Below are 23,989 nucleotides of genomic sequence, written 5' to 3' on the forward strand. Positions count from 1 at the left end.
CACCCGCACGCCACCGGACGCCCCGTCTACCGGTTCCCAAGCTTAGACACCGCCCCCAAGCTTTGGCTGTGCGACTGGCGAGCGGGCTGCTTACCCTGTCATGCCGGACGCACGAAATTCTGAGCTTATAGCCACTTAAGTTAGGCTCACACAACCTTTTAGTAAACTACAAACCATTCCCTTGCACTGCACTGCCCTGCCCTGCCCTGTTGTGGTCTTGGGCAGCTCTGCAGTTGCCACAGTTCTTAGGATCAGTGACTGTTATGACCTTACGATGGTGACCCTTGTTCTTCACAACCTGACTCAGGGCCTGCCCACCTTGAGAAATACTGGCTTGACTGTCAAGCAACCTGAGGGACTCGGCTGCGACTCTTATTTATGAAGCTTTTTAGTACTCTTTCCTCTTCACCTGAATAAACAGTTGTTCAGTATTGCAGGAGACTACCCCCCCCCCCCCTTCGCTACCGCCCCCGTACATCAGGGGCTTCCTCCCGTACCGGGTAGGCACAAACCACACGCAAACACACCTGTTTTCGCAGAGATCCTTTATTAGGCCGGGAAGAAAAGTGAAAGTGCCCGAGTCAGAAAACAGCAACAAACGACCTTGCAGAGAAAGCGGAGGTCTGTGTTAGAATTGGTGGTGTATTTTGATTGGGAATGTTAATTATGTGAACCAAAGGCTGGACTCTGGTACTCATCCTTGGGAATGAATCTGGCATAAGAAAGTGTCCTAGTAAGGGAATAGACCTTGATGGTTTAGCTTTAGGGATGTAATCTAACGGGGAGGGGGAAGGACAAAGCCAGCCAAAACCACATGCTCCAGTGGGCTAGAGTCCCTTCAAGTACTGTCAACACCAAATTCTGCAGAGAAGAGCAGGCCATGGTCCTGTCCATCCACAGTACTTGGGAGGCGATGAGTGGCCTGGGCTGGCTTCAGTAGCTGACATTTTCTCACCACAAAGGCTGCCTACATCCTACTCTCAACTTCCAGGCCCAGTTCTGGTGGAGGAGTCCCAGATAGCACTGTCTTCCTCTCAGGCTTAGGGGACCCACTGCCCATTTGATGCCAGAAGGTATTCTGGAGTCCTGCGGTGAGCTGGAGTCTTGCTTTCCTTGAGGGTGCCAGCCATGAGATCACTGCTGTGCCCTTGAGGGTCCTACCACCACTCTAGCCTGGAACTGGCCCCTGCAGGGCTGCTCTGAAGGCCAGGAGCCCCGCATTTCCACACATAGCCCATCCCTCCCCGTCTTTGAGAGAAGCCTCACTACATACTCTGGTGGCTTGGAGCTCACAATGTAGATCAGGTTCACAGAGGTCCACCTGCCACTGCCTCCCAAGTGCAGGGATCAAAGGTGTGTGTGTACCACATCTTTTTCAGGGTCACCCTAGCCAACCGGCACCTCAGACAATTTGAGTCTGGGCCAAGAAAGCATTTCTGGATGCAAAACATTTCCTAGACACCCCCTAACCTGGTTAGCGCTGAAGTCCTCAGATGTCCACGCCCACCCACACTTCTCTTGGGGGGTTTCCTAAGTGTAAGTGCAGAGAACAGAGATATTAGGCCTAAAATGGATGAGCAGTGTGCAGACATTTTGATTGGCTGCAGCTAGAGGACGAGGGGGCAGGCTCTCTGCTCCCTGTCCCAGTGGCCTGTGGTGATGTGGACTGGTGTGCAGTGGTGACAGAAGTATTTCCAGCTGCTGACCCTCCCATGCACAGGCGGCAAGGACAGGAATAGATAGCATTGTTGGGGTAAATTATGGGGGAGGTGTCGCTGGGTCGTTGCAGGACGACTCTATGATTTAATGACCAGGAGCGCCATTTCCTCTGGTGTCAAATCCAGTGGCATCTTGAAAACAAACAAATAAACAAAAACCTAAACAGGGTCCTACTTGATGGCCTTATATTTGCAACTTAGCCCAAGCTGGTCTTGAACTTGTGGTAATACTCCTGAATCCGTCTCCTGAGTGCTAGGCTTGTGTGCCAACCAAGCCATGGTGCAGACATCTTGAAACAGGAGGTGCAGGCTGCTACTCAAACCCCTCTCACAACATCCACTTCCATGAACATATGTGAAGCTGCTGCTGGGTTTTAAGGTCATCAGACAAATGCTTCCCCGCCTCAGATCTTCCTAGGTGTGGCGATCTGAAAGGACCCCAAAGGGAGTGGCACTATTAGAAGGCGTGCCTTTGTTAGAGGAAGTGTGCCACTGTGGAGGCGTGCTTTGAAGGTCTCACACATGTTCAAGCCACACTCAGTGTCTCAGTCTACTTCCTTTGCCTGTGTGAGATGTAGACCTCTGGGCTCCCTCTCCAGCACGATGTCTGCCTGCACACCGCCATATCCTGCCATGATGATAATGGACTGAACCTCTGAACTGTAAGCAAGCCACCACAATTAAATGCTATCCTTTATGAGAGTTGCCATAGTCATAACGTCTCGTCACAGCAATAGATAGAAGGGATCTGAGGTTGAAACAAAAATCACAATGGCACTGGAGATGGCCCTGCAGTGAGGTTAAATATTCCCAGCATCCACATCAGACAGCTCAAATCCCTGTAACTTCATTTCCCAGGGACACAATACTCTCTTCTGGCTTCTGAGGGAAACTCACATGTATGCGTGCATATAACACATTAAAAAAATTAAAATGGTAAACCTGCAAGATGAGCAAAGGCACTTGCTGTCAAGTTTGAGGACGTGGGTTCAATCCCTGGAAGCCACATGGTGGAGGAAAGAACCAACTCCTGCAAATTATTCTCTGATCTCCATACATGTATTCTATGGCATACACACAAACACACACACACATACACTAAAAAATATTCAAAAACTCAAAATGGCTACAAGGTGGTCAAAAGGGAGGCAGAGCCCTTTCCCTGAACTTTTCAACTCTACTAACAGAGATAAGTTACCATATAGCCATGTTGGAAACAAATCCACAAGGAACTTTTTTTTGAAATCTTTTTCTTAATAGAGGCTTTCTTGAACTTCTGAGCCTCTTTGTTCCACCTCTTGTATGTGTTACCACCATGACCAGCTCATGTTGTGCAGGAAGTTAAATGCAGGACTTTGCACACACTAAGCAGGCATCCTGTCAACTGAGCGGCATCTCCAACTTAACGCTTTGGATTCTAACAACACCTCCTAAGGTCTGAGAAACACCAAGTGCCAGTTTCGTCCCTTGACCTGGACATTGCAGTAAATTTAAAGAACTTATAATCACCCTGTTTTGTGCAGATTGTGCACCAATTCTATTTACATATTTTAAAAATGTGCTCACTTTTCTCCTCAATGTCACCTGCCTTCAATGGTGGTGACAAAGTGGAGTCAATGAAGTAGGGTCTAAGTGGTAGGGCTCTAGGCAGTGCTGGAGGCTGGAATGCTCACTTCCATTCCGACCCCTCCCCCGACCCAGCTGTAGCTCATCTGCCAGAGCGTCATGGATGAATTGGTCACTCTTTCTCTTTCCACACGGCTGTGCTATGTGAGACACATTTTCCTTTGGACATACAGGAGTCCCTCGTGCGATTGAAGCCCTGGTTAAAAAAGAAAAGTGAAGGAAAGGCTGAGGGCTAAATCTACGGAAGGGGAGCAAAGAGTTGAGGTCATCCCTACTGGAAGACAGCTATTGGCAAGCAGGTGTGTTTAACATTTGCTCAGCTGCACTATCCAGAACACTCCAGCATGCCCCACTCAAGACTAGCCTCGTCAAGACAAGAGTAGCCTTCCCTGTTGGTAGACGGGATAGCTGTTACTGACATGATATTTAGTGCTGTATTTACTGCGGGCTTGCTGACCCAACAGCCATTCTCCTCCACTGTTGGACTTGGTCACACCGAGGCTCTAAGGTACTGGAGGCCCTTTAGAGCTCCAGCCCTAGAGAGACAGAATCGCTCAAGGACTTACACTCACACTGTAGAGCTGCTCTCGGTCTATCTTAGCTCTCCAAGTATTCTGGGATTCCTCCCATACATCTTTCTCTTCCTCTTGAAAATTTTTTTTTGTCTTTTTTTAAAAAATATTTATTTATTTATTATGTATACAATATTCTGTCTACATGTATGCCTGAAGGCCGGAAGAGGGCAATAGACCTTATTACAGATGGTTGTGAGCCACCATGTGGTTGCTGGGAATTGAACTCAGGACCTTTGGTAGAACAGGCAATGCTCTTAACCTCGGAGCCATCTCTCTAGCCTCATCGTTTTGACTTTTTGAGCCAGGATTCTTCTCTGCAACAGCCCTAACTTTGGCAGTCGTGGAACTTGCGTTGTAGACCAGGCTGGCCTCGAACTCATAGAAATCTATCTGCCTCTGCCTCCCGAGTGCTGGGATTAGAGGTGTGCACTGCATCATCATGCCTGACTAAAAAAATTTTTTTTTAATTTACTCTTTTTTTTTTTTTTCCTAGACAAGGTCTCACTCTGTAGCCCTGGCTGCCCCTGAGCCCACAGATATCCACCTGCCTCTGATTCTGAGTGCTGGGTTTAAAGGCACTTTGCCACTATGACCAGTCTAAATATTTTTTTAGGCTTATTTATAAGTGTTTTGCCTACATGTATGTATGTGTATCATTTGCTTGACCAGTGCCCAAGGAAATCAGAAGAATCCCCTGGAACTAGATGGTTCTGAGCCATCATGTGAGTACTGGGAACAGATCCCACGTCTTCTGCAAGAGCAACAAGAGTTCTTAACCACTGAGCTGTCTCTCTACCCCACATTTCTTCTTTTATGTCAATATTATAAATATCTAGTACACAAGTAGGTTTCCTTTTCACAACCCTGTCTGGATTTGAAGGCCCCTGATGGCTTCAACAGACCTTTCATTCCTATCTTTCCTTTTATTTTTGTATCTTGACTGTCCTGGAACTCTACAGAGACCATGCTGGTCTTGAACTCAGAGATCCGTGAGCCACCACTACCCAGCTCTGACCTTTCCTTTCTACTCACCTAAATTCTCAGCACCCCTTGGGTTTAGTTAAGTTCCCCCCTCCAAGCAGCCCAAAAGCATTTACTTCTGAATGTGCCACTGTGGAACATACTAGGGCGCCTGCGGAAGCCTCTGAGGAGTGGAGGGCACGCCCACTCTCCATCTGTGCCCTCTGTGACTGCAGGAACACCTGCTGCGCTGAGAACCTGCTTGTGATGCTGGGAGGTGTGGGGAAAAATCTGCCACCCTTGCCAGTGCAAGTGAAGACTAGATTTCCAAAATATCCCCAGGCAGCTACACGCCTGGGTTGTAGTCAGTGCAAGTGTAACTTGTGCTTCTGTTTGTAAAAATGAAGCTGCTTGCTCTCTGAGCTCCTTCCTGTCCCACACAGGTAGCAGTGGCCTACCTCTCATCATGGGGATGACAATTACATCCTCAGAATATTGGCATCAGAAAATGGAGGAACTGGCAGGGCATGGTGATGCATACTTTTAATTACAGCTTGGGAGGCAGAGGTAGGTGGATCTCTGTGAGTTCAAAGCCAGCCTGGTCTACAGAGCGAGTTTCAGGTCAGTCCAGGCTACACAGTTGAGATCCTGTCTCAAAAAGCAAAACAAAGAAAGAGAAAACAAAAAGATAGATGTAGTGGCAAGGTCTTACTTCCAAAACAGCCCTGGACAGCCATAGGCCTAGGTTCTAGCAGTGTCTATAATCCCAGTCCAGTTCTCCTATCAAAAACAAAAAAATAAGGCCGGGCGGTGGTGGTGCACGCCTTTAATCCCAGCACTCGGGAGGCAGAGGCAGGCGGATCTCTGTGAGTTCGAGACCAGCCTGGTCTACAAGAGCTAGTTCCAGGACAGGCTCCAAAACCACAGAGAAACCCTGTCTCGAAAAACCAAAAAAAAAAAAAATAAAAAAAAAACCCCAAAACCAAACAAACAAAAAAGATGAAAATGGCTCTCAAAGGCTCCTATGTTCAAATACTTGGTCCTCAGTTGTGGAACTGTTTGAAAAGGATTAGCAGGGGTCACTGGGGCTGGGCTTTGAGGTTTCAAAAACCCATGACATTCCTAGTATATTTCTCTCTGCCTCGTGCTGGTAGATGTGGGCGCTCAGATACTGCTTCCACTATTCCCGCCTGCCTACTGCGTGCTCCACCACGACAATCGGTCATAGACTCTGCCCTGGAACTGTGAGGCCCACATTGTTGCCTTGGTCATGGTGCCACAGCAAGGAGGGTGACTAATCTGCCCTGCTCAACAGCAAGCTGAGAGGAGACCCAACTCCTGAACAGTAGTGTTGTTGTGGCATGTGTGCCCACACCTACACACAGAAGTAACTACATCTCCAGAAAACAACTGAAGACATATTCTGGAGAGAAACTCTAGAGAGGCCACAGTGGCCTCTGCTCAAGTTCGCACCAACTCCTCTGCTCCTGGTGTTTCCCTTAGAGAAACCCAGTGAGAAACTAATCCATCCTGGGGAGCAAAGCTGGTTGGTGGCTGGGATGACTGCACTTGACAGAACAGCGGGCCAGGGGACTGAAAGACAGGGCTGCTCTAGCCCAGGAGAGCCCCAGTCTAATAAGGCTGCCCTGCCCAAGACAAAGGGACCAGCATCTCCTCAGGGAATCAAAAGTTTTTATTACCTGATGATCCCTAGTGTGGTGCCAGAGATACCGCTCTGGTCTCACTATGCCCCATGCTGGGATATGGTGGGAGACAAGGGTAGACTGGAGGGGACGGATATTTACAGTACAGGGAGGGAGAGGTCTGCGTGGGGACAGTGAGACGACCATTTCCTCAAGAGCTCTGAGAACTTTGTGCTTTGTTTTAGTTGGCACCGAGCTACCTGGAATGAGTTTTATGTTTGTCTTCTTTAGGAAAAGATGTTTAAAGCAAAAGAATAATCCAGCCCAATTTCCAGGCTGAGGATTTCATGATATCAATCCAAATATCACACTATTTAATTCCCCAATAAAACACTGGAAAAAAGACTATCAGTGCTAACACATTTACATACAAAATCTCCACCTAATAGGTAATAGAAGCCTATGTGCCATTTCTAAAACAGTTATAAGATATATACAATTTGGGTATATTAACAAAACAGAATATTACAAAATATTAAAGGCAATTCTCCTGTCTGTGGGCCGTGTCACCTGTTACTTGAAGTTGGCATAGTCTGAGAAGGCATCGATGTACTCTTGCACCACCTTGTAGCAGAATTCATACTGTTCCTGAAGAACAAGCAGAGACAGGGAGGAAAACTCATCACCAAAGGGACTGCTGAAGCCCAGTCCCTAATGGACCCCTGCCTGCTTTTTAATTTGGAAATCTCACTATGTATCCTTGGCTGGCTTGGAACTCCTTGTATACACCAGGCTGGCCCAGAACTCGCAGAGATCTACTTGCTTCCGCTCCTGAGTGCTGGGAATAAAGGTGTGCACCACCACCATGGCCTAACAGACCCAGTTTTTGAAATGGAAAACTGAGAGAAAAATGTTTGTGGACCACAGTGGATTTACAGACAGCTGAGCAGATGTGTGAGGACAGTTCTAGGTCCTTCAGTCAGATGGAAGCATGTGAGGCCGAACATGCAGCATCTCAGGTGGCCCTCAGCTGGCTCAGGCTGTCAGGCTGAGATGAATCCTAACTCTGAAAGCTTCCTCTCCTCTCAGATCTCCTAAAACTCCTGTTTCCCTTCAAACCTTTCTAGCCCCACAAGATTCGGAAAAACCTTTGTGGATATACAGACTGTCAAGAGTCAGACCTCTGAACAGGAGGGGCTAGTGAACAGGCAGGCACTCCTGCCCACTCCTTCCCACCAGAACCCAAAGCAGAGTACAAAGCCTGGGGGTTACTCAGGCATTCCTTTGTGCATGTGCACGTGGGTATTCAGGAGTGGTTGTGCACCCATAGGCCTGAACATCAAGTAGGGCATTTTCCTCAATGGCTCTCACCTATCCCCTTGAGAAAGGTCTGAACTAGAAGATGACTGTTTCAGCTTGGCTGGCTGGCCAGTGAGCTTTTGGAATCCGCCTGTGTCTGGTCTCAGTGCTGGGGTTACAGATACAGAGAGCCATGCCCAGCCTTTTAGGTGGGTGTTAGGGATTTGAACTCAGGTTTGCATGCTTGGAGAACAAGGGCTGTTGCCCACTGATCCTCTATTCTTCTGGGTAACAGGCTGTGCTCCCACTCTGACCCTGCTTCCCAAGGCACTTCCTGTCTTCTGACTATGGGGCTTGCTCTGGAGGCTCGCTCCTGACAGGGAAGAGCTGTGGTTAGTGTAGTCACAGAAAGACGTTCAGCGTACCAGTGTCTGGACCATGTGTGGCCTCTGTAGCCGCAGGCTCTTGACAGTTTGGAAGACATCCAAAATTCCTTCAGCTTTCACACGCTCCAGGACTGTGCTCAAGGCACAAAAGGTCCCTGTCCGTCCTGCCCCGGCGCTGAAACAGAGCAGACACACTTACCACACCTGCTGTCTGTAGCTGTCTATCCTGAGGGTAAGGGTAGTGAGGAGCAGATGCAGGCTGAGGCTGGTTCTGGGAAGATGAGTCATCCATGGAGCTGCCAGGGGAAGGTGTCAGTGGAACAGGAGACCCAAGTTCACCTCTGCCCTCTCAGCCTGGAGTTTTATGGGAGCAAAGCTCTGGGGAGGTGACTGATGGATCCTGCTGCCATTCCTGTGTGCACTAAGGGTGTGCTTGTGGGGCTGTGGTGACAACTTTCACTATCCTGCCAGCCTGACCGCTTGCTGTCTACCTTCACTGACTAGGCTGTCTTCACCCACTGCCGAGTCAGATTTTCTGCACTTGTATTTGTCGATTCCTTCCCATTCTTTCTAAGGGATTCAAACTTCCATCTTGACATAATCCACTTTGTCCAACATTACCGGCTGATTCTCTTACCAGACAGCTCTATGACATGGGCTGTGAACTCAGCAGTCCTAGACAATAAGATATGCAATAAACAAAAAGAAGGGGAAACAGAGCTCCAGGCAGGATGCTAAAGGAAGGCTCTCTGAAAGCAACACCACAGTGACAGTGACACACTCTGGCTAGCTGAGAACAAGCCTTGGAGGAAGAGGGTGCTGAAACGATGTACCTCTATCTGGTGCAGAAGGGGAGGGAGAACGGCAGGGATGGATTAGAGCCCAGGAGAATGCTGGGTACGCCAGCTCACATCATACTGGGCCCCTGTTGGGAGTTTAGGCAGGAGTAGTCTCATCGTACTGATTCTTTTTGTAAAATCCTGTATTTATTTGTGTATGAGGTAAATGTGAGTGAACGGGCTGCAGGGTATGAGGGCACACATAACACAGAGGTTAGAAGACAACTCTCAGAAGCTGGGTTTTGCCTTTCACCTTGTTGGGGCTGATTCTGTCTTGTTTCTACCACTGACAGTCAACACCAGGCTGCCTGGCCCGAGAGCTCAGTATCCTATCTCACTGCTGGAGATGCAGGGATGCCGCAGCTGGCTTTACGTGGGTTCTCAGGCCTGCACGGCAAGTGCTTTCACCAGCAGACCATCTGGAGAGCTTGAGCAGTGACCGAGATTTGGCAATGGACATCATGAGCAAAGGAGCGCAGATGTTACCGAAAAGCACTGTCTGCTGACCTGGAGTCACTTGCTGCCCAAAATAACCCTTCTTATCATTGTTCTCTTGTTGGTTATGTCAAGGTTACTACTGATTTGGACTCAAACCTGGGAGGCATCCTTGACCTTGCCTCTGTTCTCAGTTTCACTGATATTTTTTCCCCTAAAGATTTATTTATTATTTATGTATAGAGTGTTCTGCTTGCATGTATGCCTGCAGGCCAGTAGAGGGCACCAGATCTCATTACAGATGGCTGTGCCTCATCATGTGGTTGCTGGGAATTGAACTCAGGACCTTTGAAAGAGCAGCCAGTGTTCTTAACCTCTGAACCATCTCTCCAGTGTTGGCCTCTCTTGCTGCTCCCCTGAATGCATCACTGCCCCATGCTTTTCTCAAGATCTGAATATCAGCACTTCCTCAGCACATGCTGCACACAATTCAGACTCCAAAGTCCACGCTGATTACCCAGTCGTCTGGATCATCAAATGCCACAGTGCTCACCAACACTGTCTCTCTGTCTTTCCTCATGGTCTGACCAAACTCACTGTCAGACCCCACCACCCACCTCTCCAGGTTTCTGAGGGTAGGGGTCAGTAGTACCTGCAGTGCACGGTGATGGGATGGTTCCCGGACTGCTGCTGCTGCTTCTGCACGGCTGCGATGATGTTGATCATGCCCTTCCCGTCACTGGGGATGCCCACCTCAGGCCAGCCATGGAAGTGGAACTGTCGGATCTGTCGACTCTTGTTCTCCTTTGGAAGGGAGGTCAGGGAAACAGTGGGAGCCTTGCTTTTCCACAGGAGCAGCTCCACCCAGTACACATCCCATCTTACCCTGGTGTTGGTGACTAGGAGGTCTCGGACAGTGTAGCTCTCACATTCCTCCTCCTTCTTCAGCTCAACTGTGATGTCTCCATAGGATACCAGGCCATCAGATGGCCAGTACTGGGCACACTTCTCCTGCAGGAACAAATGGACAGGTATGTGAGGGCAGGGGTCAGAATATTATGTGTGGTAGAGCAGCAGGATTACCCACAGTAGCTTGGCTCCTCACAGCAAGGGACCTTTTCTTCTGTCATTTATTTTTAGATTTACTTATGTATGATTGTTTGGTTTGCATGTATGCATGTATGTACACAACCTGTGTGCCTGGGTCTTACTGTGTAGCTCTGGCTGGCCTGGAACTCATTAAGCACATCAGGTTGGCCTTGAAACTCACAGAAATCTATCCTTCTGTCTTCCAAGTGAATAAAGGTGTGTACTACCATGCTGGGCCCTCAGCGTCCTCTTAGCCCTTTAGTGTGTAATAGTTAGAGGAACACCTGAAGGTTGTTAGCTTGAGCGTTTTTTTTTATATATTTATTTATTCATTATGTATACAATAGTCTGTTTGTGTGTATGTCTGCAGGCCAGAAGAGGGCACCAGAACTCATTACAGATGGTTGTGAGCCACCATGTGGTTGCCGGGAACTGAACTCAGGACCTTTGGAAGAGCAGGCAATGCTCTTAACCACTGAGCCATCTCTCCAGCTCCTAGCTTGAGCATTTCTATCTTTGTTAGCAGGCAGAACAAGCCAGTACCATCAGACATTCTAAGAGAATTAGATATCAAGGGCTAGGTATGGTAGCTCAGGCATTCAGGAGGCAGAGGCAAAGAGGACTGTGAATTCAAGGCTTGGGGTACACAGTAAGATCTGTCTGAAAAAACCCAAACAACCAACCATCCAACCAATAAATAGGTACTTAAGACTATACCTAGCAGCTTTTAGGTCATATAATCAGTTACTTACAGGGGTAGAGGGCAGAAGATAGAGGCCCTGTCAAGGTAAGGTAAGGAGGGGGATGGAAACAGCAAAAATGAAGCCTCTTCCAGCTGGCTAATGGGAGTAATGGGTTAAAGTGGTTTCATTTGGTTCTGACTGACCTGGGGGGCAGACTCATGCTATACGATCAGCTTCAAGATGACAAAAGCTATTACAGGGAAGTGGGTAAGGTGCGCTCATTGAAATAAATCTGGCAGCTTGATAGGAGTAGGATTTAATGGATGTTAAGAAGAGGCATTATTATAGGGTGAGACTCACTTAGGCATTCCTCACTTGGTGAAAGTAAAAGGATTCTTCATTCATTTAGCTCTCTATGTGGGCTCAACAACAACAATAAAAAAACAGAGATCAGCATGAAAGAAACAAAGTTAAATGCTCCTAGAGAAAGAGGGTCTATTAGAGGCGGCCTCTTGGTTGTGGGAGGGTGATGGTGACAGTTGTTACAGCAGCTGCATTTTAGTGGCTGCTGGGAGTTGACAGAAGGCAAAGGGGAGCTTCAGATCAGGGATCTACTGGGGTGACTCTGCTCTGATTCAAGGGGCAAGGACCTTTCTTAGGGGGTAAAACATGAGCCTAAGGAATCTAGGGAGCTGGGTAGTGGTTGTGCATGCCTTTAATCCCAGCATTTGGGAGGCAGAGGTAGGAGGATCTCAGTGAGTTCAAGGCCAGCCTGGTCTACAAAGCAAGTTCCAGGACAGGCTCCAAAGCTACACAGAGAAATCCTGTCTCGAAAAAACCCAACAAAGCAGAACAACAAGAATCTAGGAGGAGGCCCAGGCTAAAAATACCTAGGGATCTTGCTGGGATGGAGATATGAAAACAAAGCTGGTGACTAGGCCAACAGAACAACAACGCGATGAAGATGCGGAGAGCAGAAGAGTGAAGTAGGACTGGGACAGGCCAGGAATGGCGCACATTCCCAGAATTCCAGCATTAGGGGTGGTGAGGCAAAAGAATCCTGCTTTTTCTTCTCACCCACCCCGTCCCCAGAGTGTGTTTGAAGCCCTGGGTTTATTCCCTAACAGAAAAAAGCTAGTCATGGTGGCGTACACTTGTGACCCCAGAACCCCAGAGGCAGGGCAGGAAAGTCAAAAATTCAAGGTTACCCTTGGCTTTACTGTGGCCATGAGGCTTGCTGTGAGGCAATGCTCTTGCACTCTGTAAAGATTTGTCACTTTACTGGTTTAATAAAATGCTGATTGGTCAGTAGCCAGGGAGGAAGTATAGGCGGGATGCCTAGATTAGGAGAATTCTGGGAAGAAGAAAGGCAGAGACATAGTCACCTGCCAGACACAGAGAAAACAATATGAGAATGCCTTACTGAGAAAAGGTACCAAACCACGTGGCTAAACATAGATAAGAATTATGGGTTAATTTGAGTTGTAAGAACTATTTAGTAAAAAACCTGAGCAATAGGCCAAACCGTCTAATAAATATAAACCTCCATGTGTTTATTTGGGACTGAATGGCTACAGGACTGGGCAGAGCAGAAACTTCTGTCTATAGAGCTCATCCTGAGACACATGAGATTTGGCCTATAAACAAACAAGTGAGGTGAGGGAGGGGAGAACCCAAGTTTGGGAACTATTTGTCACCACTCCACACTCCTAAATTGTACACACATGGGTATTTTTAGAAAGATCTCTACAAACTCAAGCAGGACTTTAAGATAAGGAGTGACATGAGTACATTTATAATTTTCAAAAAGGCAATGCTTGGCTGCCAAATGAAGAACTAAGGTTTGGGCAGGACACAGACAGAGTGATGTCAGGCTACCTGAGGTGAGGCCCTATGCTGGCAGGATGCACAGGAGGCATCACTAATGTCCCACATGTCTGTACCTCACCATGTCAGGAAAGTGGGCATGCTCAGCAGCTATCAGGACTCACCAACAGACTCAACGTGGAAGGGTGGGAGGACGGTAGCTCTAGACTTGTGACAAGAGCAAATAGGGGAATAGTGCACTTATTTAAGATGGTATGGTAGTTTGGTCTCATATATGCTCAATCCATGCCCAGTGTCTCAGACCACTTCCTGTTGCCTGCTCAAGATGTAGAACTCTCAGCTTCCTCTCCAGAATCTGCCTACATGCCACCATGATAATGGACTAAACATCTGAAAATGTAAGCCACCCCAACTAAATGTTTTTCTCCTTTATACGAGCTGTCATGGTCACAGCATCTCTTTACAGGATGGGTTCAGAGTTGGTGAGTGATGATTCTCTTATATCTGCCTCCCAAGTGCTGGGATTAAGGTGTGTGCTGCCTTGCCAGGGTAAAGAGTTCTGCTTATAAAAGAGTACTTATTCATATACTGTATTCCATACGGGTGCATGGGGTGCACATGGAGGCAGAGAACAACTTGTAGAAGTCAGTTCTCTCCTTTCACCATGTGGGGCTTGGGGACAGAACTCAGGTAGTTAGGCTTAGTGGCAAGCACCTTTATCCACTGAGCCATCTCACTAACCCCAGAGGGATTTTATAAGAGATATACAAATTAGAATTGTCAAAGGTACTTTCTAAAAAAAAAATATTAACTGTGTTTGTGCATATATAAGTGTGCACAGGAGGCCAGAAGAAGGGCATCATGTGTCCTTTTACTTCTTACTTATTCCTTTGAGGCAAGGTCTCTCCTTGAACCCAGGCTTTCTCAGTGAGGATGGAAACCAGAAAGCCCCAGCAATCCTGACTCTCCCCACTAGAGGCAGGGTTACACAACTGTGCAGAATTCCTGGTTTATTGCATGGGTGCTGGGATCCAAAGCTGGTCTTCTCGATTGTGCAGCAAGTAGCCATCTCTCTAACATTTGAAAGGCTCTTTACTTTGGTATGCAGTCCTAACTCTTTACTGTAGCTTAGAAGTAACTGCTACCAGGCCACACTAACTTCTCTAGGCTCACTCTAATGATTCTGATCCCTGCTAAGAGATACACGGAGAATCACCTGTTTACTACAGTGCACAACCTTGATGCAAAGAGGCTTCAAAACATAAGCACTATGGGAACTCAGCCTGAAATAAAGGATGCCCTGTAGAGGCTGTATGATCAGGAATAGAGTGGGGAGCAATTTCCTACACTGAGGTCTCTGTATAGTTGGAATGTCAGACAATACTACTTTTAACTGGCTTTATATCTTTTTCCTTTAAAAAGACACAACCTTAAGTATGTGCTATAAAACCGCTGGCCCTGCGCTGGGGTCATTCCCTATTCTTGTCCCTAGTCCTGAGGAAATCCCTTGATATATTTTTTTAGTTTTAATTGTTTTTGAGACAGGGTCTCATTATGCAGCCCGGGCTGGCTTAGAACTTGCTCAATCTCATAAAGATTCTCCTGCCTCTGCCTCCACAGTACTGGGATTAAAAGTGTGCACACCACCATATCTGGCTCAAATTATTTTTTTAAATTTGTCTTCTTTTACTTTATATTTCTTAAATTTCATGAGCCTGTGTTAAAGACATTCAGAAATGTCTACTTCAGAGCCCTGGCCTGGCTATACAACTCCTTTTCCACTGGCTTTGCACTACTTGGAGGTCGGATGGAGAGGGTGTGTGTAAAGGCTAGTCTGAGAGGCTGGATAGGGTAGAAAAGTGAAATGGTGGGAAATGTCTGGAAACAACTGGAGGTTCAGGCTTCTCTGCTTCTCCACTCCTGGGAGAAGCTGAGAACTGCTTAGATACCACCAGCCTACTGACATGCCAGGACATGGTTAAAGAAAAATCCAGGTATACCTTATAGTTGCCCCCAACCTTTTTGTTTCTCATAGCCCAGGGGTCTTCTTGAGCTCACCTGGCCTCTCTCTTCCAGTTCTGTTAGCATTACGATGGAGCAGGACTTCCATTCCCAGATCATTCGCCAGAAGTCCTCAATTGTGTGAAGAAGAGGGCCCTGGCTGGCAATGTAGGAGTCTTTCTGCCGGTAGCCCTGAATGTCAGGTTAATTACAGAGGTTGGTCAAGGAGGGGTGAGTGTAAAAGACAAGTGACAGGGACTGCCTGGAGGCACAGGGATTCCAGAACGAGCTCTCTGACCCAGGATCATACCAGGGGAAGGGAAGGAGGGGGACGGAGTTAGGAGGAAGACAGTGGAAACAGGAAAGATTAGATCAGTCTTAGATTTGTGGACACAGCTATGTTACAAGGTTCTTGTCTAGAAATACGTAGGATGTCTCCTTTACATGCTGTTCTTTGTGGCTAGACAGACCTAGTACAGGTGGGCAGGTGGGAGAGATCGACTTAAAGATGTTTTTCTCAAGCAGGTATGTGGGGAGGTACTAGAAGCCTCACAGGACAGATTCAGGGGACATACCCATCACTTACATCGATGAAGGATGCGTTCACATAGTCTGTGTTCTCTTCACCGCGTTTGACTGGAATGATTACTCTGTTAAATTCATCTGCAAGGAGGACAGTGAATGGCTTGCTTGCATCTTACCAACGTTCACTCCCTGAACAACCTCACAAGGCAGTGGGGCACAGATATCAATGTTTCTTTGGATTTTATGCTTTTTATTTCCTAAAACCACTTCGAGGAACAAGAGGCAGTGCTGTGACTCTTGGCTTCAGGTCAATCACTGCACTCAGAGCTGGAGTAGTACAGCAAACGGGGCTGGAGCAGTAAGACTCGGGTGGGGAGGGGTGCTTACATGGAATGATCTGTAAAACCCGGTTCTTCTTCATGTTGGCTGGAAGGTTTCCCGTGCGCATCTTGTCATTCTGGATTTTGATTGAAGTTAACTTCTGAATGAAGTAAGAAGTGAGACACTATTATTCCCAACAAATGAATCCGAAAAGACTCTTGCTACTCACTAGAACTATTCTGCCAGGTCCCCTGACTGCATTTCCTCTTCCCTGTACCGCTATATCTCCCTTTCTACATGTAATTCTCCCATCTTTAAGTTTTGTAAGAAGTCAAAAGTATTTGAAAAGCAATGCCTTTTAGGCTCCTGTGGAACCTCCTGAGACTCCTCTGGCCTTGAATTTTTGGGCCACTCTTCTGCCATTTAGAAAAATATTCAAATTTTATTATTCCTTCCTGTTCTGAGGTTGTTTCCTTGTGTGTATGGGTGTTCCGTGTGTGCGCATATAGAGGCCAGAGGCTGACGCTGGGCATCTTACCTTATCACTCCCTACCTTACTTTTTGTGACAGCGTTCTCATGGAACTTGGAGTGTGCTGTTGGTTGTGTGGCCAGAGACTGCCCCCTTCCTCACCTCTGTTCCCAGTAGTGGGGTCACAGGCACATGCTACCATGCCCAATTTTCACATGGGTACTGAACATCTAAACTGGGGTTGTCGTGCTTGTGCAGCATGCACTTTGCCCACAAAACCGTCTCCCCAGCCCTTAAGCTTGTTTCTGGTTCCTGCTATTGAGAGTAGCCCACACGTCAACAATTAAGCACACTGCAGTGCACTAAGGACTGCTGTAAGTGAATGGTTCTCTGCACACTCACTGTCTGCTCCTGGCCTCTGAGAACACACCATATTACCTTTTCTTTTCAGACAGGGTCTCTCTACACAGCCCTGCCTGTTTTGAAATTTACTATGTAGACCAGGCTGGCCTCCAATTCACAGTGATCCACCTGCCTCTGTCTTCTGAGTGCTGGGATTAATGGAGTGCACCACCACTCCTGGCTCCATTCCATTTTTAAAATTTTGACATAAGAGTCCTGTATTTGTCCTGCCTCAGCTTCTCAAATAGCTGTTAATAATAGGCCTGCATTCCTAGGCTCAGTTTAGGCATCAGTGCTTCTTCACCTTTTTTGTTTGTTTTTTGAGAAAGGGTCTTTTTACATAATTCTGACTGTCCTGGAGCTTGCTATATAGATAAGGCTGGCCTCCAACTCATAGAGATGCCCTTGTCTCCACTGCAAATAAAAACCATGCCAGTGGGTTGAGAGATGGCTCAGAGGTTAAGAGCACTGACTGTTCTTCCAGAGGTCCTGAGTTCAATTCCCAGCAACCACATGGTGGCTCACAACCATCTGTAATGAGATCTGGTGCCCTCTTCTGGCCTGCAGGGATGCAGGCAGATGCTGTATACACAATTAATAAATAAATTAAAAAAAAAAAAAACCATGCCAGCTTTTCAGAGTACTTCTTCTTGATGAGACTGATGAGAGTGGAACTTGCCCTGGACACCAGACTGGCCTCAAACTCACAGAGAGATCCACCTGCCTCTATTCCCCAAATGCTGGGATTAAAGGCATGGACCACCAATGCCCAGCCCAAAAGACTTTTTACCTGGCCTTTACATTGCTATACATTATAATCATCTAGAAATGCTGAGGGACTTAAAGAAATACTGTTTTCTACTCATTTTCCTTAAAGACAATTCAAGTGATTCTAACAAGCAAGACTGTACAGTTCTGATCCATTCAACTATCACTAGTGTGCACACAGAACTAACATTTTTCCTAAATTGTTTTTTCCAGCTGTGTGGTTCCTTTAGCCTGGAGGTTGCCCAGCTTCAACTCACCTTAAACTCCTCTTCTAATCCATTGTTGCTAGTTCCTGGGATCTTGTTATAAATTTTTTGCAGGTGGGTGTCCAGAGAAGTCACTTCCAGTTCTGTATCCCCATACAGATAATGCTCCAGAAGGGCCTGGTATATGAAGACGTATTGCATCTGAAATACAGACATACAGAAGTCTGAGTCACAAACAGCATGACCCTGGTAGTACCAGGTCACTCCTAGTGCCTTCTTTACTCAGTCTACTTTTCCTCTGATTTTGGCAGGGATAAAGTGATTCGTTCACACTGTCCTAACACAGTGAAGCAGAACTCGAAATGCATGAGTTCCCCTAGGGGTGCTCAGCTTGGGAGACAGGGTCCTGGACTGCCAGATTCCAGAGTCTGTTAGACACTGGCCACACGTGAAGGCTGTGAAAGTCTGCAAGGCCTTTGACTCCAGCCTGCCTCCACCCCACATCTGTGCCATGACCACAGATCCATCTCACTTTTGCTCTTGGACTTGGCTGCATCATGACTGAAGTCCCTGGCATGCTTGCATTCATTAAAATCTATCCCCTTATCCATAAGGGTTTCTCCCTGCCATAAAGCTACAACCTCCTCTTCTATGCATTATTTCTTTATCTTTCATTTCTTTTTTTCTTTTCTTTTTTTTTTTGTTTGTTTTTTGTTTTTCAAGATAGGGTTTCTCTGTGTAACAGCCCTAGTTGTCTTGGAACTCACTTCCAGGATGGCTTCAAACTCAGAGATGTGCCTCCCAAGTGCTGGAATTAAAGGTGTGTGCCACCACCATGCCCGGGATTTTATTTTTTTTAACATTTTTATTGATTTTATGTGTGTGAGTGTTTTGTCTCATGTATGTATAACTACCATGTGTTTATACATACACCACCAAAAGAGGGTGTTGGATCTCCGGAATTGGATTATAGATGGCTGTTTAGCTACCAAGTGGATGCTGGAGACTAAACCTGGGCCCTCTGGAAGAGCAACTAGTGAATCACCTCTCCAGCTCCCATGCTTGGTTTCTTTAAACATGTGACAGAAGGAAGGAACTAACTTGCACTTTGTCCTCTGACCAACACATGTATTCCATATTACAAGCACGTGTACATGCACATGTATACACACTACGTAATGTTTATGTGAACTGGAGTCCTCAGAGTAGGCAGATGTCCTGGCATTAGAAAGCCCTTCCCTTGCCCTGCCCACGGATCACTCACGTCTGTCTGTACCATCTGGCAGCGCTGGGCCCGGATCCGGCTCACAAAACCATAGACATCCACTTTCCGCTCTGAATGCATCATGTCCAGCATGGCATCGATGACAACAAATGTACCAGTGCGCCCTACACCTGCACTGTAGCCAGAGCAAGGGGTTAGTGGATGAGGCCAGGAGTAACTTGTGGGGGCAGACAGGGAAGGGTGGCACAGCCTCAGGCTTTCTACAGGCAGCTAAATTCTAATTCCCAATGGGGTAGAACTGGCCCTGCCCTCGAGCCAATAATCCTACTGTGCTAGAACTCCTGGTCTCTGCTATCAGGGCCTGGGTACCCTGATACTTATAAGGGTTGCAAGGGGCAAGGGTACAGAGCCAGCACTTGACCTAGTTGCTTGGCTTCCCAGCTGAGTCTCCACTCCTAGTCTTGGAGAGATGCCTACTAGGAAGAAAGGTGCTTTAACTCCAACAAGTATGATAGCAAAGTAGATTTACCTCATGCACTGCCAGGAGTATATGCTGAAAATAATGGGGACCAGTGAACAAATTCTCCCATAACTACAAATACAGCTCCTACAGGTAAGACACAGGCTCTGGCTCAAGTCTTTCTCCACAGTTATTTTAGAACCACAGTGAGTTGCCTAACTTCTGTCTTTCCACAAATCACATTTTCTACCCCAGACTAGAATTTGAAAATTCTCTCTGACTGCGGCCTGGGGTCCCAGCTATGCATTTCTTCTGTGTCAGCCTCCTTGGTCAGGGTCCCTGTGCTGTTCCCTTGCTCTGTCCTAGGGGGCAGAAAGTGGGCAAGGGTCAGGCCACACTGACCTGCAGTGGACCACGATAGCCCCTGCATACTGAGGGTTACAGGCTTTCACCTTCTTGAGGAACTTGAGCATGCCAATTGGGGTGAAAGGCACCCCAAAGTCTGGCCAGCTGGTAAAATGGAACTGAGTGATGAGGCGCTGTGGTTTTCTGTTGGTCACGTCGCCCACCTGTGAAATGAGATTTCTGTGTGTTTGTTTTGATAACCAGAAGAGGGCAGCACAAGGGTAGGGAAGGTTAAGAGTGATTGTCATGATGACGGAAAAGTGAGGAGGACTCAGAGAGGCACTAATCACAGATGGAGAATCCTCCCACACAGCAGTCTGAACTGCTATTTTCCTGGGCTACAAATGAAGGTGAAACTGAGAGAACTTAAATAACCTGGCCTAAGCCCCAGAACCATTACAGGAAACAGCAGGGTTAGAGACACAACGCGAGGCTCCTAGTTCTTTTCTTCTTCCTTTTTGGACAGGATCTCACTCTGTAGATCAGGCTTGCCTCCTAGTCAGAGAGCATCCTGCCTCTGTCTCTGCCTCTCAATGCTGGGATGTACTCCCACAGCCAGCAGGGCTCCTGATTCTTGATAAGCCCTCTTTTCAGCACCCCAACCCCTAACTCTAGCCCAGGCCCCGGGTCACTCTGGAAGGCTTACAATAGTCACACTACACCCCTGGAGGTAGAGGTAGTTAGAGGGGTGAACACAACACTCAGACTACTCCACTTCCTGAAGCTTCTCTCTACACTGTCTGGTGACATTCAAGGTAATCAAATTTCACCTGCACAGGTCCTACCAGTCATAAAAACACTGCTCACTTAGCTGTGACAGAGAAATTCCTGCAGGTCAGGACCCACAGAGATTGTATACTGTGCAATTCCTGACACCAAGACCTTCCCACCTCTCAATAGTCAGCAGATCCTTCTCAAACGCCTGGAAAGGGGGCAGAAGACTGTACCTGCTGAATGCAGAATTTCCGTACTGTGTAGTCCACAAGCACAGTCACGTCCTCAACAGACACACGGACATTCCCATAGGTCCAGCAGCCTTGGTCTGGCCAGTATTGGGCACATTTACACTATAAAGAAAGCAGACACACATCTCTCATGCAAGACTGTCCTGGCAGATGTAAGGGAACCGAAAGGATCCATAAAGCCTGTATCTCCTCTGTCACCTACGTCAGCTAAAGGTTTAGTGCCTGTAACTCACTCTCTTCAACTGTACCCAGCCTCAGTCACAGACCTGCACATATTTTCCACTCCTACCCCCAGTTCAAGGCAAACTGGAAACTGTTTTATCTGCAAAATCTGAACTTCCACAGTCTCCCAGGTCAGGCCTTAGGGGCAAGCCTGTGTGAAAGGGGGATTGGCAGTTTGCTGTGACAGAGCTACCACACAACACCCACACGGATTATTGGTTTGTGGTAAAACCAAGGTCTTCCTGTTGACCAAGTTCTAACAGCTTCCAAGAGCTAACGGTCTGCTTAGACCATACTAACATAAAATCCACCCCAAACCACTCTTCCTCTTCCTTTTTTTTTTTAATATGTTTTTTTGAGAAAGGGTTTTTCTGTGTAGCCCTAGCTGTCCTGGAACTCACTCTGTAGACCAGGCTGGCCTCTAAATCACAGAGATCTACCTGTCATTGCCTCTGCCTCCTGAGTGCTGGGATTAAAGGCATGTGCCACCACTGCTAGCCTCAAACTACCTTTCTATGCACTTGGAGCTGCTGGGCAGTACACCCCAAATCTCACAATGGGTCAAGGTGACCGAAGGCCCATCCTTGAGAAAGACTGTCATGAATGAAGATTCGTCTCTGTGGGCTGACCTATGGTCCAGTGTGGACCTGAATAAGAATGGCCTCAACAGGCTCATGTATTTGAATGCTTAGTCATCAGGGAGCAGCATTACTTGAGGACTAGGAGGTATGGCAATGTTGGGGTAGGTGTGGTTTTGTTGGAGGAAGCATGTCACTGGGGTGGGCTTTCAAGTTTCTGAACCTGAAGTCAGGCCTCCTGCTGCCTGCAGATCCAGATGAAGAACTATCAGTTACTTCTCCACCAACACATCTGCCTGTGTGCCACCATGATGGTAATGGACCAAACCTCTGAAAGTATAAGCAAGCTCCAAATAAAATTGCAGTCAGTGCTCTTAACCACTGAGCCACGGCAGAAGACCTGGGTCCAATTCCCAGCACCCACAGTTAACTGTATATAACTCCAGTTCCAGGGGCTCTGACACCTTCAAAGACACACATGTGGGCAAAACACCAATGCACGTAAAATAAAAAAATAAATAAATATTAAAAACAAAACAAAAAATGCTTCCTTTTATAAGAGATGCTTATAAAAGGTCATGGTGTCTCTTCACAGCAATAAAACAGTGACTGAGACACCCAGGTTTGGTGCTGGCTATGGCCCAGCTATAGAGCTGATTAGGCCACAAAGGAAAAAGAAGCTGTTAGAAGCTGCCAGAGGACTTGGTGCAAGCTTCAGATTCATTGTACTCCTGCTGGCCATACCCTTATCAGAGGCTCGGCTAGTTCACTCGGCTCCCTCTATCAGCTAGAGGGTATACTGCAGAAAACTGAGGGGATGAGGGACTAGAGAAGGCAAGGGGAAATAGCTAATGGTCCACTTCTTCCTTCCTGGTTACTTTGGAACTAGAATGAGCTGTTTCAACACCAGACACCACTATCCCCTGCCCTGAGATTCCTCTGAGGTTTCCTCTGAGGCTACAGGAAGAGACACATTAGCCTGTGGATGATCTACAGTAACCACAAAAAGAAAGTAGCAAGGCTCAAGTTTAGAGCTCCAGCAGAGCAGACTCTCTACCCGATTTGACTGCTTCTCAGTTTTCATCTTACCTCCTTTCTCTCCTTCAGGTTGGTCACCATAACGATGGTAGCTGTGTTTTGTTCCCAGATCATTCTCCAGAAATCATTCACCGTTTCTTCTTTTGGTCCTAAAGGAGCCAAGAGTGAAGATTAGAAGAGGAAAAACAATGCTAGGACACCGAGAATACTCATTCCTGACTTTTGGAATTCTGTGTCTACATATCTTCAGGGGAACACCCACCCTATTTATCCATTCATCTACCTGTTAACTGAATATTTCCCATGTATCTACCATGTATGTACCAAACACTTCATTAGGACTGTGGGCAGGAGGCTTGCAAATAGGAAAGAACACAGTGATTTTCTAAGGGTTAAGGATTAAAAGTCATGCCTGCTTACTGAATAATCTAGACAATAAACCACGTACTAGCTATGACATTTACTCTGTTCTGTTATACTCTGGAGTGAGTGTCATCAATCCCAGAAAGGTGGAGCGACATGCTCAGGCTGGAACTCAAATTTACTTTCCAGATAGCCTTTCTCAGAAAACCATAAGAAGTTTCTAAACAAAAACGAAGCTGTATACAATGAGAGAAAGATGAGATTTAGCAGCAGAGAGGCTAGAAGAATTCTCAGGGTGTAGTAAAGAGAAGTCTTTGCAACCAAACCACCAGGGGTTAAGGACACTGGATCTGCTATGGAACTGAAGTTTTAAGAAACTCCTCAAATGTACTTAAAACAAACCTCAAGAAGCATCAAGAGAGCTCAGTGGGTAAAGGTGCCTGAGGCCAAACTCGTATCTGGGACCAGAGTAGAAGAAACAACAGTTGGAAGTTGTCCTCTGCCCTTCACATGTATTCCACAGCATGTGTGTGCCAATGCAGCCAGCGCTCTTAACCTGAGCCATCTCTCCAGCTTCGAAGGACTTTTTAAAAATAGGACCTTTCATTACTAAGTCATCAAGATGAATGTCACAGGTTGTAAACCTGCAAGATGCATTCTGTGTATGAGAGTATGCACGTACATGTTTTGTGTGTGTGTGTGTGTGTGTGTGTGTGTGTGTGCGCGTGCGCGTGCGCAAGTACATATTCCTGTAGAGGTGCACATGTTGCCTATTAAGGTTTCCTCAGTTGCTCTCCATCTTAGTTTTTTGAAGACACTCTCTCACTAACTCAGAGCCTGTTAACCAGATAGCCTGGCTAGCCAGTGAGCCTAGGATTCTTCAGTCTCTGCCTCTCCAGCATTGGGGTCAGGTCCATGTGCGCATGCATTTTAATGCAAGTGTTAGGAATCTAAACTCAG

At 47.0% G+C, this 23,989-nt stretch overlaps 1 protein-coding gene across 7 annotated transcripts in view; it reads right to left on the reverse strand.

Moving 5' to 3' along the window:
* Positions 1 to 577: 577 nt before the first annotated feature.
* The window catches only part of Ptpra (protein tyrosine phosphatase receptor type A), a 101,171-nt gene continuing 77,759 nt past the window's right edge, over positions 578 to 23,989 (reverse strand). For 3 of the 7 annotated variants that reach the window (XM_041670149.1, XM_041670148.1, XM_041670142.1), the window contains 12 exons: positions 22,718 to 22,815; positions 20,811 to 20,930; positions 19,861 to 20,027; positions 19,038 to 19,173; positions 17,825 to 17,974; positions 15,994 to 16,087; positions 15,668 to 15,744; positions 15,139 to 15,273; positions 10,367 to 10,492; positions 10,134 to 10,285; positions 8,247 to 8,382; positions 6,555 to 7,170 (listed from right to left, as the gene is read on the reverse strand). In XM_041670149.1, coding sequence (XP_041526083.1) covers positions 7,096 to 7,170; positions 8,247 to 8,382; positions 10,134 to 10,285; positions 10,367 to 10,492; positions 15,139 to 15,273; positions 15,668 to 15,744; positions 15,994 to 16,087; positions 17,825 to 17,974; positions 19,038 to 19,173; positions 19,861 to 20,027; positions 20,811 to 20,930; positions 22,718 to 22,815 — 1,466 coding nt within the window. In that variant the 3' untranslated portion in view covers positions 6,555 to 7,095. The other 4 variants (XM_041670147.1, XM_041670143.1, XM_041670146.1 and 1 more) reach the window with 4 other exon arrangements.

Source organism: Microtus oregoni, unplaced genomic scaffold (assembly GCF_018167655.1).
Source record: "Microtus oregoni isolate MIOR12 unplaced genomic scaffold, Mior012 000020F_ref0000438, whole genome shotgun sequence".
In the NCBI taxonomy this organism is placed as follows: domain Eukaryota; kingdom Metazoa; phylum Chordata; class Mammalia; order Rodentia; family Cricetidae; genus Microtus; species Microtus oregoni.